This window comes from Hipposideros armiger, unplaced genomic scaffold (genome assembly GCF_001890085.2).
Source record: "Hipposideros armiger isolate ML-2016 unplaced genomic scaffold, ASM189008v1 scaffold_128, whole genome shotgun sequence".
NCBI classification, from domain to species: domain Eukaryota; kingdom Metazoa; phylum Chordata; class Mammalia; order Chiroptera; family Hipposideridae; genus Hipposideros; species Hipposideros armiger.
Genome location: NW_017731478.1, coordinates 2,175,138 through 2,195,917, shown reverse-complemented (window position 1 = coordinate 2,195,917; position 20,780 = coordinate 2,175,138). Strand labels below are relative to the sequence as shown.

General features: G+C 38.4%; 1 protein-coding gene across 3 annotated transcripts in view; it reads left to right on the top strand.

Annotated features, from left to right (window-relative positions):
• The window catches only part of KNTC1 (kinetochore associated 1), a 73,291-nt gene that overhangs the window by 21,617 nt on the left and 30,894 nt on the right, over window positions 1–20,780 (top strand). For all 3 annotated transcript variants that reach the window (XM_019648980.1, XM_019648981.1, XM_019648982.1), the window contains 19 exons: window positions 26–169; window positions 690–788; window positions 1,547–1,650; window positions 1,804–1,903; window positions 2,612–2,746; window positions 3,755–3,874; window positions 5,116–5,188; window positions 5,814–5,881; window positions 9,133–9,395; window positions 9,777–9,949; window positions 10,373–10,470; window positions 10,904–11,042; window positions 11,570–11,626; window positions 12,629–12,792; window positions 13,642–13,746; window positions 14,589–14,717; window positions 15,620–15,736; window positions 16,580–16,689; window positions 19,249–19,456. In XM_019648980.1, coding sequence (XP_019504525.1) covers window positions 26–169; window positions 690–788; window positions 1,547–1,650; window positions 1,804–1,903; window positions 2,612–2,746; window positions 3,755–3,874; window positions 5,116–5,188; window positions 5,814–5,881; window positions 9,133–9,395; window positions 9,777–9,949; window positions 10,373–10,470; window positions 10,904–11,042; window positions 11,570–11,626; window positions 12,629–12,792; window positions 13,642–13,746; window positions 14,589–14,717; window positions 15,620–15,736; window positions 16,580–16,689; window positions 19,249–19,456 — 2,406 coding nt within the window. The remainder of the gene's footprint in view (window positions 1–25; window positions 170–689; window positions 789–1,546; window positions 1,651–1,803; window positions 1,904–2,611; window positions 2,747–3,754; window positions 3,875–5,115; window positions 5,189–5,813; window positions 5,882–9,132; window positions 9,396–9,776; window positions 9,950–10,372; window positions 10,471–10,903; window positions 11,043–11,569; window positions 11,627–12,628; window positions 12,793–13,641; window positions 13,747–14,588; window positions 14,718–15,619; window positions 15,737–16,579; window positions 16,690–19,248; window positions 19,457–20,780) is intronic.

Sequence of the window (20,780 nt, the reverse complement as noted above, 5' to 3'; positions counted from 1 at the left end):
CCATCTTTTCTTTTTCGGCATCCAGGAGAATACAACCACCATTGTGTTCCGAATGTTTGACAAAGTGTTGGCCCCAGAGCTTATTCCTTCCGTCTTAGAGAAATTCATAAGAGTTTACATGAGAGAACATGACTTACAAGAGGAGGAACTTCTCCTCCTGTACATAGAGGTAATTTTTTTTTTTTAATCTACTCTTTCTTCTTGGATCAATGCAGAGTGTCATTGGATTAAATGTCTAACTCTTGAAGGAATGTCATACTTTACCATTAGGATTTATGCAGCTTATCATATTGGTTAAGAATATGGGTTAACTGCTACTGAATGACTGGTAACCTTGAGCAAAACGGGATGATATTAGGACTTTCTCCAAGTGATTATTATGATATAGGAGCATGAGCTTAATAAATGTTAACAATTATTTTTTGTAGACATTAGTAAGTTGCAATAATCTTATGAATACATTCTTCAAGAATGTTTCCTTAAGTTTTCTGCACCATGTAAAACTGAAGGCCAAGGTTTTGGCAATTTTGCATTTTTGACCATTGTTCAACATTCACTACTAAGGAGAAGGTTTTGTTTTTTTGCACGTCTATAAAAACTATTTAATCTATATGTGTTTTTTACTTTGTGTGTGTGTGTGTGTGTGCAAGTTTTAAGTTTAAAGAATATATTTGCTTATCCCTTTTCAGGATTTATTGAAGAGATGTAGCTCAAAGTCCACATCACTCTTTGAGACAGCATGGGAAGCGAAAGCCATGGCAGTCATCGGGTGTTTATCTGACACAGATGTGAGTAAATGGTGACCGTGCAAATATTCCTTTTCACCATTGCGTCTCTTCTTAGAATTTTTTTTCTGATCACAAAAGCAACATGTATTTATTAAGGAGAATGTGTGTACTATGAAAAAGGAATAAAAATAATTAAAAACCATCCATAATTCTATTTTCTTTAATTATGAAATTAAAAGCAAAGGTTGTTTTTTTTTCCGGCACTAAGTCAGGTTCTTTACTTTCCAGAAGTGATGGCTAAGGGGAGGAAGGAAGGGAGGGTGAGAAGAGAAAGAAAGAGCCAGAGAGAGCAAGGAGGTTGGGCGGAGGGGGGTAAGCAAAGGTTTTTTCATTCTCACCCCCAGAAGAACCATCACAGACAATTGGATGCATATATTTCCAGGCTTTTCTATGGTTCTATAGACATAGAGACATTTAAAAAATACATTACATTATGCCTTTATTTCAACTTCACACTGTTATTAGGCACCACTGTAAAATATGAATAAAATCATGAAGAATATTTTTAAACCCAGAAGCTATGGAAAGTGACAGAGCTCTATGAATTAACTTGCAGCAGAGAAAATACTTTCCTAAATTTTTCTAAATATCAAAATTGTTTCTGAGGTGTGAAAATTGGAAGAAATATATGCTTTTGCAGCCAGAAGCTACCATACAGTAGATGTAAGACCTCTGCTGTAGATTAGGCAGTGTCATTAATGCACATGAAATGTGACTCCCGGGGCTATTATTCACTGTCATTGTGTGTGTCTTCGTAGCTCATATTTGATGCTGTGCTTAAGATAATGTATGCAGCGGTGGTTCCCTGGAGTGTAGCTGTGGAGCAGCTAGTGAAACAGCACTTAGAAATGGACCATCCCAAGTAAGATTACAGTCTACCAAACAACTTTTTTGGTGTTGTATCAACCGCATGTGTTGAGTTAACATTCATTTATGGTTTTTCTAACCTTTACCATGACCCTTAGTATTTCATAAACAAGATGACCCATGTTAATATCAATACATTTCCTTGCAGAGTCAAGTTATTACAGGAAAGTTACAAACTAATGGAGATGAAAAAACTTTTACGAGGCTATGGAATAAGGGAGGTGAACCTCTTAAACAAGGAAATAATGGTAAGTGCAGTGAAGAGTCCTGTAACCACTTTGTTCCATTTGTAGGGCAACGTGGGAAATTTAATGAGGATTTTATATTCTTAAAGGTTAATAGATCTAGGTTCTTTACTACTGTCCTTTTGTTAGAATGTCAATAGGGTGTTCAGTTGTTTATTAGAGTAGAAAGGACCACAAATAGTGAATTAAGAATCTAAAGAAATATATGAAATCACCACATTGTACACCTTAAATATATACAGTGTTTATTTGTCAATTACACCCCACTAAAGCCAGTGAGGGAAGGAATTTGGACAGGGCTGTCATAAAATTCAGAATATAAATCATGTTTTAATTTTTCATAGAGCTTAGTATTTTTTTTCCTGCCCTTTTTTTTTTTTTTTAAAATATTTTATTGGGGAATTGGGGGAGGGAGCAGCATTAGGGAATCCGGGAAGGGAAACAGACAAGTTGCCGTCCTTTTGTTCTTCAGTCTAGTTGTGGAGGGTGTTGCTTCACTGGCCCATGTTGGTATTATCATTGTGCTCTTCCCGGCTGAGGCAGTCACTCGCCGGCCATTGGAAGGCCGCTCACGGTGGCTCATGGCAACTCATGCCAGCTTACTTGTTGCCTTATTTTAATTTAATGAATATGTTGCCTCATGAACAAATGATTTCTAGGTTCTCTGTGAGATTTCATAACAATGAAATGTATATATTATCTCTATTTCAGAGGGTGGTCAGATACATTCTTAAACAAGACGTCCCATCTTCTTTAGAAGATGCTTTGAAGGTGGCCCAAGCATATATGTTGTCTGATGATGAAATCTACAGTCTGAAGATTATTGACCTGATAGATAGAGATCAGGTATGAAAGTTTTCTATTGTCCTTTCATATGGTTTCTTGTTAGCGAAATCCTTAAAAACTCAAAACACTCAGATTATCCAAGTAGATTAGCACAAAATAAAGTTATGCCAAGATGAAACATTGGATGTTAGATTGGCCATGTTTTTCATATCTGTAGGTTCTTTCAAAGTCTTTTGTGAATAGCTTAATGGGCTTTCATACTCTTCGGTAATGAACAAAACGCACATTTGTGTTTTGTATATGCTACAGAACCCTTTGATTTCAGAATAGACTATGTGGCTTCCTTTTTGTATTCTTTTTTAAAGATTTTCACTGGGGAACTGGGGGGATGGGAACAGTGCTGGGGAACTGGGGGAAAGGGAACAGACAAGTTGCTGTCATTTTGCTCTTCAGTCTAGTTGTGGAGGACGTTGCTTCACTGGCCCAAGTTGGCACCATCATCGCACTCTTCCCGGGCGAGGCACATCAGTCACCGGCCTCTGGATGGCCGCTCACCGCGGCTGCTGGCCGCTCACGCTGGCTGCTAGCTACACACGGTAGCCCATGGCAACCCACTGCCACAGGGGCTGCAGTCTACGCCATCGCCGGCGACCCACAGCAGCCCAGCTCCAGGTTGAGCCGCCGTTCAGCATCTTAGCTGTGGAGGGCAGTGTCACTGGCCCTCATATGTGGGATCCGAACCGGGGCCCTCTGGCATTCCAAGCCAGTTCTTAACCATCGCGCCACTCGGCCGGCCCTCCTTTTTGTATTCTTAAGAGTCTTTATTTTTATATAGTTCTATAACCATTGGCATTCCTAACAATTACTACAAAGTACAAAGGGTAGTTTAATATTTTTGTTTGCTGTCATCATAAACAGAATTTTCACATTTTTATCTTACCATAATCGATTTTTCAAAATGATATCTTTTCATCTGTAAATAGAAAACAACGAGGTAAGTCCAAACTGTCCTTTGCACGAAGGTACCAGCTGCTTTTTTTTTTTTTTCCTCTGAAACACTGTTTATAGGGTGAGGACTGTGTCCTTCTGTTGAGGTCTTTGCCTCCTGCTGAAGCTGTGAAGACTGCAGAAAGAGTCATCATCTGGGCACGACTGGCATTACAAGAAGAACCAGATAATTCTAAAGAGGTGAGATGTCCACTCAATAAAATATAGAGAAATCCAGCTTTATGGGTAGTAAGCAATAGGATAGACAAGATAGACTTACGAGCATTAATATCTGCTCTTCTCACTGCTGGAATAGCCTAATGTAGAAATTCTCATGTAGATTTACTGCATAGATAAAAAGCCTAATAGGCTGCTTTGGAGCAGTGGCTTTAGTCCACACTGAATAATCTAGGATCTGCAAATCAGAAGGATTCATTGAATTCATTGTTGTATGTAAAGTGTTTTCCATAATGCCTTGCAGTATAAACAATATTCTGCATTGTAGTCATTACTATCTAATTATGTCAGCCACAGAACCCATGTAAATCTAAATAGTCTTAGAACTTTGAAACTTAGAAACAGTTTTTAAAAAGCCAGTTCACCTCTTTATAGAGATAATAAACCAAACATCTAATTTATCCGGGATAGTTGAGTTTTTTAAACCTTCAGAGTTAGTTACCTCCCAACCTGTCTCAGCATTCCATTTCAGTAATTTTGTTACCGTTAGGGAAATGAGTTTGTTTTTGTTTTTTTTTAACATCTAATATATATTATGATCTTACCATGCAGTGGGCTTTAGGTTAAATACTTTAAATGAATTGTCTACTTTCTCTTAGTTATGAAGTAGTTATGAACCTTATAAAGTTCAGAAACTAAAATTTTAAGGTAAGTGACTTTCCCGAGGTTATTAGAAACTGGCAAACTCGGACACCAAAGTCTGTGTTCGTAACCATCAACCTGCACTGCATCTGATAGAAAATGTTTTTTTGTGTGGACCTAGCCCTTCTATCCAGCATGTCCTTTAATTAAACTTTTCCCTGTTTGGCTATTTTTTTTTTTAACCTTTTTTAGTCTTGAAGATAAGGATTGACTTCAGTTCTCTAGGCTAATTAAGTTACATTCATTTTAACTTTTCCAGAGAGCTTTTCCATATAATAAGCAAAAACTATAAAAAAAAAAAGTGTCTATAGCTGAAAGGTGTATATTCTATGGTATTTCTAAATCATATATCCAAGAGTCTATACTCGTGCTTTTCATGTTTAGATGATATGTGATTCAATATAATTCATTTCATAGCCACTCAACTCCCTCTAACACAGACCTCTCAAATTCTCAGCTCTTTTTATTGTTTTTTTTTCTGCTATAGTTTTTATGTATTTGTGTATGTACTACTGGAGTGGCAAATAAAGGAAATAGATTTCATTTTGCATATTTCTTTTTAGGACAAGGCTTGGAGAATGTCTGTAGTGAAGACGTCAGTAGAGATTCTTAAAATGCTGTGCAACATTCAGAAAGGTAGTTTCCACCTCTGTTCCCTCATCTTAGTTTTATTCTAAAGTGTATCCTTTTCAGAAAGGAGCTTCAATGACAGCTTTTACCCTTACCCACAGTTTTTCTGGTTCTGATTAACCATCCATTTTATTAATCCCACCCATTTTTCTTCATGAAAGGTCTTACTTGCCTTATTCTTTTAATTAGTAGTGTAAGAATAGAATCAACTTATCATTTGTTTATATGCTTCAGTAAGCTATTTAACTCTCGACTAGATTTCTTTGGTGCCTTGCAATTATTATTCATATTTCTCACTGATCATTTAGTTATGATAGGGGGCGGGGGGACCCATTTAACCTTGAACTTAAACAAAATGATTAGCAAAGTACAATAACTCTTGGGCTAAAAAAGAGCTATAATTTATTTCAGGAAAATTGCCATTTTTCCTAAAACACATAAACTTCTCTGTTCCACCTTCAGAAAGAATAGATTTCTTTTTTGTACTTCAATTATCTTGTAGAAGCATCTCAAAAGAACTCCTGAAGACTTGAGATATGAAAACCAAAGCTAATTAAAATTTTAGCTTTGTTAAGTTCTGATAATGTAGGAATTTGGATGTCTGCTATAACTTTTAAACATTTAATTACAGACAATCCGCAGAAGAAGGATGAATGTGGAGAAAACTTGAAGCTATTTAAAGCTGTTGCTAGCTTACAGGTAAAGATGTTAAACGCTTTCCCTGCATTGATTCCAAGTTTTTTTTTTCAAAATGTGTCAGAAATCCACAAAAAGCAAAAAGTTGATGTTTTGACTATTTTATGCATTTAATAACAATTTGAGCTAATTTGTATATAAATGACATTGTTTTATGTGTACAAATTTCCTATTGGTATTCATTCTTGAAAAATACAAAAATATAGAAAAATGTACATCTGCTTTCCTATACTTCCTTTCTGGAAGTTTACATCCGCAGTCAACGGATGGAAATATTCATTTGGATGTATCCAATCGTCACAGAAAAAGGGTTAAGCTTTATTGAACATGATTACTTGACTAATCAGGGCATTTTGACATTGATGATCAGCCGTCCTGAAAGTTTTCTGCACTAGCCTTTGGGAATATTAGATATACTGGCTTTCCTTCTCTTTCTTTTTTTTAAAGCAGTTTTATTGAGATGTAATTCACATACCATATATTTTATTCACCAAAGTGTATAATTCAATCGTTTTTGAAATATCGCATTATTTCTTTAATTGTGGCAAACTACATACGACATAAAATTCGCCATTTTTATCAGTCTTCTATATAAAATTCAGTAGCACAAATTACATTCACAATGTTGTCCAACCATTACCATCACTACTATCTATCTACCTTTTATCACCTCAGGTAGAAACTGTACCCATTAAGCAACAACTTTCTATTCTTCTCTCCCCCCAGCCCCCAGCCTCTGGTAACCTCTAATCTACCTTTTGTCTCTATGAATTTGCTACTCTATATATTTCACATAAGTGGAATCATACACTATTGGTCCTTTTGTACTTGGCTTTCTTTGTATAATGTTTTCGAGGTTCATCCATATGGTAGCATGTATAGACCTTCATTCCTTTTTCTGGCAGAATAACATTCCATTGCATGAATATACCACATTTTCTTTCTTTATCTATTGATCGACACTTGGAAACGATGTGGGTTGTTTCTACTTTTTGGCTATTGTGGATAATGCTGCTGTGAACATGGATGTACAAGGACTACGAGAGGGATTGTTGAGTCATGTGGTAATTCTATATTAGTTTTTTAAGGAACTGCTCTCTCAGTTTTAACTGTATTCTAGTTTATGCTTTTGTTAAAAAACATTTTGGTTTAAGGTATCTTTATAGATTATTGATTTAACTCAGATGTCCCTGAATGATAGCTGGCAATAGTTATCATTTACTCAGTGCTTACTATGTGTCAGGCATGCCATGTATTATCTAATTGTCACAATAGTTCAACTCAGAGGGTACCATTATAATTCTCCTTTACAGATGAGGAAACTGAGGCACCACAGTGTCTCTAAATATTGTGAAAGACGGTGAATTGTCTATAGACACTGGCCCAAAAGATTACTGTCTACTACTTCATAATATCTTAATTTTTTTTATAGTTTTATTCTAGACAATTTAATTTTTCTTAAAAATTAATTTCTGTTAACTTTGAATTGATTAACTGCCCTAAGACTTGAGATTTGAAATTAACATTTTGGCTCAAGGGCTTTCCTGTAAAAGATTTTGCAGGTAGAAGGACTTTCAGAGTTAACTGATGAATTTTATCAAATAGAAAACTGGATAGATTCAGGGATCTCTTTGTGAAAACTTAAAATTCACGTTGACAGAGTTATCTCTCGATTGTCTTATCTCAACCTGTAAAGAAGAAATAATTTACCATAGTTTATTGGACCACGATTTCTCAAAGTACAGCCCAGGGAATCTCAAGGGTCCGTAAGACCCTTTGGGATCCATGAGATTAAAACTATATTGACAGCAATAAGAAATTATTTGCTTTGTTTGTCCATAGGCTTCATAATAGCACAACATCATCGCTCTGATGGCTAATGGACTGTACAGTTTTATATCGCCCTTATGTTTTAAAATTTTCTGTTTAATTTCTAATATGGTAAATATTGATGGGTATCCCATAAACAAAAGTTTTTTTGGGGGTTCTCAATAATTGTTAAGAGTTTAATGAAGTGCTATGACCAAACATTTGAGACCTACTATATTAGACAATAGATGTCTTTGTGAAAAGCACCTGGGGAGTCAGCATAACTTTACTTCTCCATGTTCTTAAATTCGAAAGTGAGAAATATTTTAAAGCAGTAGTTTTGATCTAGGCCAGTGGGTCTCAACCTTCCTAATGCCATGACCCCTTCATATAGTTCCTCATGTTTTGGTGACCCCCAACCATAAAATTATTTTCGTTGCTACTCTATAACTGTAATTTTGCTACTGTTATGAATCGTAATGTAAATATCTGATATGCAGGATGTATTTTCATTGTTACAAATTGAACATAATTAAAGCATAGTGATTAATCACAAAAACAATATGTAATTATATATTGTGAAATATTTATTTCTAATTACAAATAAATGAAATTTTGTCTTGAAGCCGGGTACTCGTATGTGGGTGTATCTGCATGTGGGCGGACCTGCCTGGAGACGGATAGAGGAGCGGTGTCTCGGTTCCTAAGACCATCGAAAATATGTGTTTTCCGATGGTCTTAGACGACCCCTGTGAAAGGGTCGTTCGACCCCCAAAGGGGTCTCGACCCACAGGTTGAGAACCGCTGATCTAGGCAAAGTCATGTGTATTTATCGTGCTGCTGTTTATTGAACGTTTATTGTGCCAGATCTAGTGGGTAGAGAGGCCTGGCGTGCTGCCAAACCTGCTATGCACGGGGCAGCCCCCACAACAGAGAATCATCTGGCAAGATTAAGAAACCCTGCCCTGAAGTATGGCACCAAAGCGACAAGTCTGACACACTCCACCACCTCTCCAGTCCTCCCCTGGCTCCCAGGGGATCTTTTGTTAATTGGGTCAGAAAGATAAACTCTAGGTCTGGACTCAGCAGCCCCTCAGGAGCTATTCTAGAAAAGAGCAGAACTGGCTCCTTCAAGCCACCAGGGTGGAACTGACTGCCCAAATCTAACCCCTGATCCCCCTCCTTCTGTTCAGGGCTCCCCCACAGTGTCAGTCAGTAGTGCTGATGCTGAGAAAACCCTGGGATAAGGTGATGTTTTCCTGTTTTTCCAAACTTGTTACACTATTATTTCTTTCATAACTGCAACTAGGAAGCCTTAAACCCCTAAAGCACATGGGAGTCGTCTTTGAGGGAGAGAGAAGAAAGCAGGTCTGAGGCCTAAGATGGTTTTTCCACAATCGACACACTGAACAGCCTTGGGCTTTGTCTTGTTTGCCTTGCCACAGGAGAACTGTGAGGTGTTCCTTTCCTTTGGAGATTACAGCAATCGTTCCCTGTTAGCAGAGCTGCGGGAACAGTACATTAAAGCCCAAGAAGTCGCGCAAGCGAAACACCAACCCCAGAGCACCGAGCAGAAGACCCTGAGCCCTGAGTCCAGGCTGCACAGACAGGCACTGGCCCTGCACGTGTCCCCACCGGAGCTGGAGGCCGAGCTGACCTTGAGGGCCTTAAACGACGGGAACGTGGAAATGGCGCTGAGAAAATGCAGGTGAGTTCCGGCTCTCCGCATCCCACTGCCCATCTGAAAGGAGCATTCGCTTCCATTATGCCTGCGGGACAACGAGGGTGGGGGCCAGTGACGCTTTCACTTTCACGGAAGTGAGTCTTGCTTTCTTGCCCGGAGAGCCTGTTTTGGACTTCTGGGTCAGAAAGAGGCGGCACAGAGGACAAGTGACCAATACCGCAGTTAGGTAACCTAACCTTTCACTCCCACAGTGAACGGCATCCCCAAATAAGGTGAAAACAAAGCGCTCTGTATGCCATCAAGACAGTTTAAGTGGTGGTGGTGGTTATGTATTGACCCAAGAAAGGCAAATGCATTTGCTGTCGATACGAGTATTCTAAGTTCCCACACTCCTTTCTTCCACAGAGACTTGTATAAGTATCACTGCAACGCCGACACCGGGATATTGCTGTTTCTGACATGTCAGAAGCTGTGTCAGATGCTGGCTAATGACGTTCCAATGACAACCCCTGTGGGACTGCATCTTCCCTCCATTATACATGAGCTAGCCTGCCAAGCTGCCACCATCTGCAGTCCAGGTGACAAGATTTATAATGTACATCATCTGATAGTCTCTGGTTCTTATCACACTTGTCTCTTTAATTGAACATTGCAGTAACGAGAGAAGAGGTCATATCTCCATTGTACAAAGGGATGATTATAATCGATTCTCTGTGGGGATGATTGTTTTTAAATATTTCCAAATACTAACGATGTTGTTTCTGACGGTTGATGATACTCGCTTTCGTAGGACTGAAATTCCTTGCCTCCCCATATCTGATCTTTGTTTCCAGCCAAGCTTAAGAAAACAGCTGAACTGTATCATTTAGGGTTATGCGGAAACCTCTCTCTCTATTTTGTGGCCTTGCTTAGAATTTTGAATGGTAGTTTTTCAAAGGTTGTTTTCATTATTCCAAACACATGAAATATGAGTTTAATGATTTTTCTCCATTTTCTTTCAGATATTTTACTAGACGTTTTAGAACTATGTAAATATACGTTAACAGCAGTAGAACTGTCCAGACAATGCCAAATGGATGACTGTGGAATTCTAGCGAAAGTAAATTGCTTTTGAATTTCTTTTCCTTAAGCCAAAGCCCTGCCAATCCACTATGCACCACTTTTAAGTCACTCGCGTCATTTGCACAAACACTGACTCTATCTCTTGTAGTTTCTTATTCTAGACTAGTGGGCACGAGACCACTTCTTTTTTTCTAGTCACTCTTATTGGCTTGAATTTGCACAATCTTATGAAACACTGGGCCTCAAACAAGGCATCTCTGGCCATTGTCCCTATCTTAGGGTAACAATGACATTTAAAATGGCATTCTTATAAGGCATCGACCAGAAGAAAATGACTACATAATTGTATTTGACCATCAAAACTGCGTTTGGCTCTAATATCTCTGATTCTGGATTCTGCTTGGTGAAGATGGTTGTCTGTGTTTTAGAGTGGACTTATTTTTGTCTTTTCTGTATGGTTTGGTATTTAGACTTCTTTTGGAACTCATAAAGATCCCTATGAAGAGTGGTCTTTTAGTGACTTCTTCAGTGAAGATGGAATCGTTCTTGAGTCACAGATGGTGCTCCCGGTCATTTATGAATTGATTTCGTCCCTTGTCCCTCTAGCGGGTAAATCTCACTTATGTCGTTACTTTCTATGTATTTCTGCTTTAGGTAAGCTTAAACTGTAGAGGTTTAGGTTTAGAACTACACACAGTAATACGGATGAACCTCCCAGGCAAGATGCTGAGCAAAAGAAGCCAGACACAAAAGAATGCATAGTGTATGATTTCATTTACATGAAGAACAAGGACAAGCTATAAGGAAGCCATGCTGTTTCAAGTGAGGGTAGTGGTTACTTTCGGGGTAGATAATGACTGGGAGGGGGCAAAAGGGGGTTCCTGGGTGCCGGTAATGTTCTGTGTCTTGGTCTGGTTGCTATTACTTGGATGTATTCACTTTGTGGAAATTTATCAAGTTGTACATACACTTAGCTGTATATTTTTCTGTATGTATACTTAAGGTTTTTTTAAAGTAGCAGTTTGCTTGAGAACATTATTTGATAATAACACAATATTTAAATATCTCTGTGATGTGAATATGTGCTACATAAGAATTATTTAATGTAGTGTTATTTAATTTATTCTCTTTCATAGAAAGCAAGAGACATCCCCTGGATTCTACAAGTTTACCGTACTGCTCCATTAGTGAAGGTATTCGACATCAGAAATGTATATCATTGTGTTACGACTTTGTAAATATACCAGCATAGAAATTCCTTGAAACCCTGAATGTGAATCTGACTTAATGTTCTTTATGTAGTTACTTATCACTGTTACATTGTTATTCTTCCAATGGGTCAGAAAAAGTATGTCATTATATAGCCTTAACTTTTTTGAATCTTTTAATCAATTTTGGTCTTCTAAGTAGAGAAGTGGTTTTCCTCAGCTAATGATTTAAGCATCTCAAAATAGACCAGTTACAATCTAAGTACCTCATTATCTAGTGGACTGAGATATTTTCTGGCTTAAATCAAGCCTCATAGTTAACTCTCATTTACTAACTTTGAGAACCAATTCTCTGAGCATGATCTGCATTGATGAAGTATGCTGGGGGTTTTTGTTTGTTTGTTTGTTTTTTAAAGATTTTTATTGGGGAATTGGGGGGATGGGAATGGTGCTGGGGAATTGGGGGAAGGGGGACAGACAAGTTGCTGTTGCTTTGTTCTTCAGTCTAGTTGTGGAGGACGTTGCTTCACTGGCCCAAGTCGGCACCATCATTGCGCTCTTCCCGGGTGAGGCAGATCAGTCGCCGGCTTTCTGGACGGCCGCTCACTGCGGCTGCTGGCCACTCACTCTGGCTGCTGGCCGCTCATGCTGGCTGCTGGCTACACACGGTAGCCCATGGCAACCCACTGCAGCAGGGGCTGCAGCCTACACCGGCGCCGGTGACTCACAGCAGCCCACCTCCAGGTTGAGCTGTTGTTCAGCATCTTAGCTGTAGAGGGCAGTGTCACTGGCCCTCATATGTGGGATCCGAGCCGGGTCCCTCTGGCATCCCAAGCCAGCTCTTAACCATCGCGCCACTCGGCCGGCCCTGAAGTATGCTGTTTTTGAAAACAGTTTCCAATAATATGATCTCCCTTAGTTTTTTTAAAAAAAAAATCTGAATTTTAAATATTTTTACTCAAACAAAACACTTCTGTCATTTCACAGGAGCCAGCCTTATATTACCCAGCATAAATTCCATCTCTGCCCTGCTCCAGAACCTTCAAGAATCTAGCCAGTGGGAGCTGGCCCTCAGATTTGTAGTTTGCTCATTTGGTACCTGTCTTCAGTACTCTGTGTCAAACTTCATGGATGTCAGCTTGAGCGAAAAGGTATAGTTTCGAGAACAAATACTTTCACTTTGGGTGACTATCAACACAAAAGCACGGACAAACACAGGAATTTGGAGTCCACGTTTTCCTCTTTGGCTCTGTAGCAAGGAAATCGATAATTTGTCAGAAACATTTAATGTTAAAGAGACAGTTGTTGAGTACTAACATTCAGGTGGTGTCCAAGGGTACTGGCACACATTTCCTACTCAGTCTGTACAACCCTGAGGGGTCTCCACTTGCAAATGAGGAAATTCAAATTCGGGGAGGTAAAATACATTACCTGAGCTTTTAGGTTGCTATGGTCAGTCTTTCTACTCCGAGCCCAGTGACCACATTCGGTCAAAACTCTCTATTGGCTGTTTGTTTTATTGTGGCCCAAATTATTATAATTATTACCTGATAGCATCAATGAACAGATTCTGGAAGACATACTGCCTGTTATCACTTGCTTCTGAAGTTGGTCTCAGAAGGAATCACATGTATTTCTACTACTCTGTTAATGTTTACTAAATGCCAATTTTGAAAAAAATTATTGAAGTATAGCTTTCAAAATTAAAATGCACATGTTTGAAGTGTATCAACCAATGTATTCACCTTGTCATCGATGCTACATTCTACATATAGATTCAAAGGTATAGGTTCATTTAAAAATCAAGATATTTTTTAAAGTTCCTTTTCTGCCCTGTCCTAGTCACTTCTCCCCCAGCCCCAGTTTCCTGTCATTGTAGATTAAATGCCAATACTTTTTGCTTCTAATGATGAATTTTTGAAGTTCCTTAATATTTAAGCAAAGTTTTCAGAGTGATGCATAGAGGTGGGCCTAATGAGTCTTTTGTTCTTTTCTAAAAGTTGTTTGGAAAGACCACATTAGTTAAATCAAAGCAAGTTATTATGGTATTGAAAGAGAAGGCCGTTACGTTCGTCAGGGCAAATGCTACAACACTGTTGCACAAAGTGAGTATTTGTTCTTGGAAAGCTCTTTTTTTGTTGTTGTTCTCTTCTGGTTGCTTCTGATATCTCAGTGAGGTTAAGTAAGAGTGAGGAGGGGGAGGAGACATTGGGGATTTGAAGAAAAGTGATGAGATAGTCAGGTAGAAGAGACGGTAAGGGTTCCATGGCATGCAGAACTTGTTATAGGTGCTCTCCTTACATTTATAATAGTGATAAAGGACATGAAAACCAAGCAAACAAATTGGAACTCTTTACTATAACTTTTCATGAAACACTTGTTCTTTCATAGGGCCTACAATTAAATTTAGCGACAAGCCTTTAGAGCAGTGGGTCTCAACCTTCCTAACGCTGCGCGACCCCTTAATACAGTTCATGTCGTGGTGACCCCCAACCATAAAATTATTTTCGTTGCTACTCTATAACTGTAATTTTGCTACTGTTATGAATCATAATGTAAATATCTGATATGCAGGATGTATTTTCATTGTTACAAATTGAACATAATTAAAGCATAGTGATTAATCACAAAAACAATATGTAATTATATATTGTGAAATATTTATTTCTAATTACAAATAAATGAAATTTTGTCTTGAAGCCGGGTACTCGTATGTGGGCGTATCTGCATGTGGGCGGACCCACCTGGAGACAGATAGAGGAGTGGTGTCTCAGTTCCTAAGACCATCAGAAAATATGTATTTTCTGATGGTCTTAGGCAACCCCTGTGAAAGGGTCGTTCGACCCCCAAAGGGGTCGCGACCCACAGGTTGAGAACCGCTGCTTTAGAGGCTGAATTCTGTTTTCATTGTGAAGAATTGGCTTCTCTCGATGCTTTCTTCCCATAGGTATTTAATTGTCGCCTGGTGGACCTTGACTTGGCATTGGGTTACTGCACCCTCTTACCCCAAAAAGAAGTGTTTGAAAATCTCTGGAAGCTCATAGATAAAGCCTGGCAGAATTACGACAAAATCTTGGTATGACCTGGAAGTACTCTGTCAGTTCTTGAAGTACGAAAGATTTAGCGGAACAAATGTCACTCTGACTCACTTGGTTTCTACCAGCTTTTCTTTGACTAATGACACACTGGTGAATATATATGCAGGTCATAAGCATTGCTCAACTCAAAGAATTACAATTTTGGGCGGCCCGTTAGCTCAGGTGGTTAGAGCGCAGGCTCATAACACTGAGGTTGCCAGTTCGGTTCCCACATGGGCCAAGTTGCCCTCCACAACTAGATTGAACACAGCTGCTTGACTTGGAGCTGATGGGTCCTGGAGAAACAGTTTCCCAATAAAAATTAAAATTAAAAAATATTAAAAAAACAATTATGATTTTTTTTTTAACATCAGACGGGTAATGTGCCAATGTCGTAACAAGGTTCAAGGGAAGCACATCTCACACAACAGCATGAACATCCAATCATCACACTTATGAACTACAAAAGGATCTTACGATATTTTTTATTTCTTAAAATCTGTATGCAGCTATAGAACCTTACTTCTTATACTTTAGTGTATTTGAAACCTTAGATCTATGAACTGTTTTTTTTTTGTTGTACGACAAGTTGAACAGATGCAAAACTTCCCTTTGGTGTGGTGGGTTTTAAAACTTGTCTTTTATGGGGGTTTTACTTGTGGGATAACTCAAAAAGTTGGCTTTCTCTTATGAAGGAAAGCCCAACTAAACTTATGGCATCATACTAAAAACTGAATGACCTAAATATTGTCTAAATAATGACTGTGTACAAAGCAATATGTAACATTCCATGCTGATAGCACACAGAAACGTTGCTATTTTTCATTGTTGGGTTTCATCTAAAAGGCATTAGAATATATTCTATTTGCAATTGAATTTTAATTCCATTTTCATTTTTTAGGCAATATCTCTGGTGGGCTCTCAGCTGGCCAGTCTCTATCAGGAAACGGAAATGGTGTTTAAGTTCCGTGAACTCAGTACTGATGCCCAGTGGGGTATTCGTCTTGGTAAACTTGGTGTGAGTATTCTTCGTAGCGCCTTGAAGTTTTACCCATTCTGATATCTGCCCAGCTGGAAAATTTAAAACAAAGATCTCATTATCCTTTACCTTTGAGGAGAGGAGATATATATAGATAGATAGATATACTGACTCATAAATTTTAGTTATATTAAGTACACACATTAGTGCTTTCAAAGAAATAAAGGACCTTTTGCTTCATTTCCTTTTTTCTGTATTTTTAAGGAAATTAAAAGAGGCTTGACATTTTCATCTGCTTAGCTTCCTCGTTTATAGGAATACATCTGGCATCAATTGACATTTATGCTGTTTCAGGCCGAGCCTCTAGGTCATCCTTTAGTACTGCTGCTATTTGGTTAAAGATAATATTAAAATGTATATACCAAGCTTTAAGAACTCCTACCAGGGAAAAGTAAGTGGCCCTTATTTTTAACTTTGCAAAAATAGACGAATAAAATCCTATTTTCTTTACTATAAATGTAAAACATTTTATATCATTTGCAAATAATCGACTTATCAGGAATGTAACCACTGCAGAAGTGCTATATGTTTCGAAGCCTAATTCCTATGCAGTAATGAGACTGGTTGTTGCTAACAACCAAACTTACTGATGAAGAGGCAAGGGTTAGTGTGACAGAGAGACTTTGGACCCACAGCAACCTAGACCTGAAATCTCAGAATTGTGGTCGAGTTGGGTAGTGTGATGAAAATAGAAGTTGGAGGAGCTATAGAAAAATGTTTCTCTATAAAAAAGGGGTAATAAAAAGGCAGGTCTCAATGGCGCCCTTATTCTAATACATTACGGTTTAGTGGGTCTTGTCATTGTTCTCTTTCTATTTCTAGATTTCTTTTCAGCCGGTTTTCAGGCAACATTTTCTCACCAAGAAAGACCTCATTAAAGCCCTTGTGGAGAATATAGATATGGACACAAGCCTCATTCTGGAATATTGCAGGTAGTTCTTTAAATGTTAATGTATTTCTGCTGTTAGCTTAACAAACTGGTAATCCTTACCGCAAGAACAGATTAATAACGGTGATCATTACCTGTGGTCCAAAGACCTCTGTTTTCTTTCGATCACCCCCAAACTGAATAATAAATCCAGAACCAGATTAAATTCTCTTAGGACATCATCACCTTTTGAATTCACTGTTTGGTGTTTCCCAAATTTGCCTCATGATAAGCATCACCTAGGGCACTTGATTAAAAATACAGATTCCAGGGCCCCTCCCTGGTGGTTCTGACTCAGCAGGTCTGGTCTGAGACCAAGGAATCTGATCCTGACTAGGAGCTTTAGATGGTTCCCATGATCAAGGAAGTTTGGGAATAGTCTGCTCAATTAAGCTTCTAAGTAGAGCAATTTAGGAACAAGGGAATCTTAAATTTAAAATTAGTGAAAAGTATGATTTAGGAAGAATTTTAAAAAAAATAAGTGAATAAATAAAACTAAAGACTAGTTGTTATTTATAAATGCAGCTTACTGTGATGAGTAGAGAAATAGATGATTTGTGACTTATATCTCAGATGTTTCTATGTAATAAATATGATGACCGATCTGGCACATTATTAGTTTCAAAGAGCTTTCACACCCATCATCTCATTTAACTTTTATAATTTTTTTTGCTTATTATTGCTAATTTATATATGAGGAAGCAAACCCATATTAGGTGACTTGCTCAGGTCAAATAATAAGTGACTGCTTCTAAGATACTAGGGTTGCTGAAACCCTCATCCAATTTGTGACAGATCAGTTGAATCTGAGTTATTGACAATGAGGCTGCTTAGGACGTTTCCTTACCAGGCAGGTGTCTAGTTCTTTCTCCCTGTGTATGGATGGTGGTGGGTAGAGTAATGGCCCTGGCTGTCACCCCAGGACTATTGGCTGCTCAGAGTTCTAAGGAGCTCTGACTTAACTGCACTTTGAAATAACAAAACTACACAATTCATCAGTTTGGATGGCTACAAATCCAGAACGAGGCCATGCGCACTCTCATTTATTAATTTGAACTTCTGGTAGATTTTTGTGTTTTATGGTACTGACCCCCTTTTCTGAACTATAAATAGCTATAATAATGTCAAGTTCATTTCACAGTTGTTAGGCTTATGTGGCATTGATGGTTTGTTGAAGTGACACTTTTGTCTTACATAGTCCAGCTGACTAAATTTAGATGACCCTTAGAATTTCAGGGAATGATTTTAAAGTGGTTGTACTTAAAGCTTTTCTTGATATTTCAGTTATTCTGTAGAAAAATTAAACTATCTTTGTCTTATTAATAGGGCTTAAAAAGGCAATTCAGTTGTGTCTTTGTCTATACTACTAACCTCATTCTTTTTTTTTTTTAATTTTTTTTTCCAACTAACCTCATTCTTAGTTTTTAAATGTTTATTTTACTTTTTTTTCTAATTTAGATGGAACATATTAAAGTCCCACATTATCCCATCCTTCAGGGAATAATCACTGTTAAAAGTGTTTGGACTTTATTCGTGTTTTTTTATTTTCCTTTGCTTGCACTGATGTGCATTTTTAAAAATTTATCAAAAGCAGAATCATACTTTACATACCATTCTGAAGCTTGTATCATTCCTTACCAGTGTCTTCAGGATCAGGACATGTAGCTTCTCTTTGTATCTGCTGAACTCTGTAGTATTTCTTTGTGTGAATAAGATATTTAACCAGCCCTTTGTTGATGGATGATTGAGTTGTTTCCAATTTTTAAATATTACAAATAGTTGTTGCAGTGGACATCTTTATACATGTATCTTGGCTACTTTTGTGACGTGTGTGAAAGCGGAATTGCTCTATTAAAGGACATAAATATTTTCAATTTTATTGCAGATTTCCCCCCAGTATTGTGACAGTTTGTTTTATTCATGCCCAGCAAGAATATCTGTTTTTTTGTTTGTTTGTTTGTTTTACAAATATACACCTTCATTACTTCCCAATATGTTTAAATCTTGAGGGGTACAGCATTACATGGATTCTGTATCCATTGGTCTTAGCAGAAAGGCTGCTTTGGAATTCAGCACGAACCACGCCACTGTTTCCATGAGCACAAGTTACCTTTCCCCAGATGACTCTGGTTTTGTCCCATTTGCCACCAGGAGTCACTGTGTTGTCCTTGGCCTCCTCCACATAAGCACATCTCTTGCCCAGATAGAATTCAGTTTCATCTCCAGCATAAACACCTTCAATGTTAAGAGGAGCTGTATGCTCCCTGTGGTTCCCCCCAAAATGGCCTGGGACCGCAGCCTTCCAGACACACCCATTGTTTTAGGAGTCCTGTCACCGGCAGGCCTCCACAGGCTCCAAGATGGTGGGAAGACCATGAATAATATCTGACTTTTTAAAGGCAATCATTAACTCCGCTGACAGGTAGACTATCTGGTTATAAGACTGGACAACGGGAGGGTTAGATTCAGTGATGGGAGCACGGACCTCAGTTTTCTGTGAGAAATTTTGTGTGCAAACTCATGCATTTGGGAAGATTGGTGTGTAACTGGATACCTCTTTTAGCACCTTTCAGCTGAACTGTGATGCAGCCCTTCAGCTATTCATTGAAACCCTGCTCCACAACACGAACACCAGCCACGGTCAGGGAGATGCGAGCTCGGCGTCTGCAAAGCAGCAGCATTCCAAGCTCCTGGCCAAAGCCCTGGAAATGGTTCCTTTACTGACGAGCACAAAAGATTTGGTCATCAGTCTTAGTGGAATACTGCATAAGGTAGATGAATGGTGAAGTGAATTTATCAGGTCATTTCAAACCTCCCTCCTACCCTTAATTCATTAGATATGTAGAAACAAATTGGAAATATAAGTCCTATATTTTTTATAAACATTTCATTTTAGATTTCTGTATTTCTATTATAGTTTAAGACAGTAGTTGTCCTGTCTTATCTTTTTTTAAAAAAGAAGAATATTTTTTCAGATTTTTTAAAATATAGCACACATTTTTTGAAAAAGATCAAACTAGAGAGAAAGGTATAAATCAAAAAGTGAACATTTTTAACCCCACTCCCATAAATAAAAATGCTAATAGTTTAGTGACGATCTTAGACTAAGTATACTATTCTGTTACTCTCTTTTTTCTCTTAATATAGTGTTATTACATGTCAACACATACATACCTATTTCATTTTTGACAGACACATATTTACTAATCCAGTATATGGATGAAACCAACATTTACCAGGCCTTTGCAGATAGACACTTAAATTGTAAATTTTGTTATTATAAATTGTTACAATGAATATCTTCATACATACATATTCACTCTCTTGGTTTTGGTTTTTGGTTTTTGTTTTTTTTTAGGTCTTCGAGAATTGAAACTTTTAAGTCAAGGGGTAGTTTGGTGGGGGAATGAAGGCAGATGGAAGGGAAAGTAAGATTATAAGATGACAAAAACTAATTCAGTTTTATATTTTGCCTGTAATTCAGCCAAGAATTATGTATAACTTCCTCAAAATTTCTAGGTACCATCGGGATCATTTTCCTACTGTGTTCAGTGTTGTTATTCATGTGACTTTGGTTGCCATTTAAAAAATGGAAAAAAGAATAATGATGTGTGAACAGAAACAAAGAGAATACTTCCTTTTTTTTTTTTAAAGATTTTTATTGGGGAATTAGGGGATGGGAACAGCGTTGGGGAATTGGGGGAAGGGGAACAGACAAGTTGCTGTCCTTTTGTTCTTCAGTCTAGTTGTGGAAGACGTTGCTTCACTGGCCCAAGTTGGCACCATCATTGTGCTCTTCCCGGGCGAGGCGGATCAGTTGCCGGCTTCTGGACAGCCGCTCATGGCGGCTGCTGGCCGCTCACACTGGATGCTGGCGACACGTGGTAGCCCATGGCAACCCACTGCAGCAGGGGCTGCAGCCTATGCCATTGCCGGCGACTCACGGTAGCCCAGCTCCAGGTCGAGCTGTTGTTCAACATCTTAGCTGTAGAGGGCAGTGTCACTGGCCCTCATGTGGGATCCGAACTGGGGCCCTCTGGCGTCCCAAGCCAACTCTTAACCAATGCACCACTCGGCTGGCCCGTCCTTTCTTTT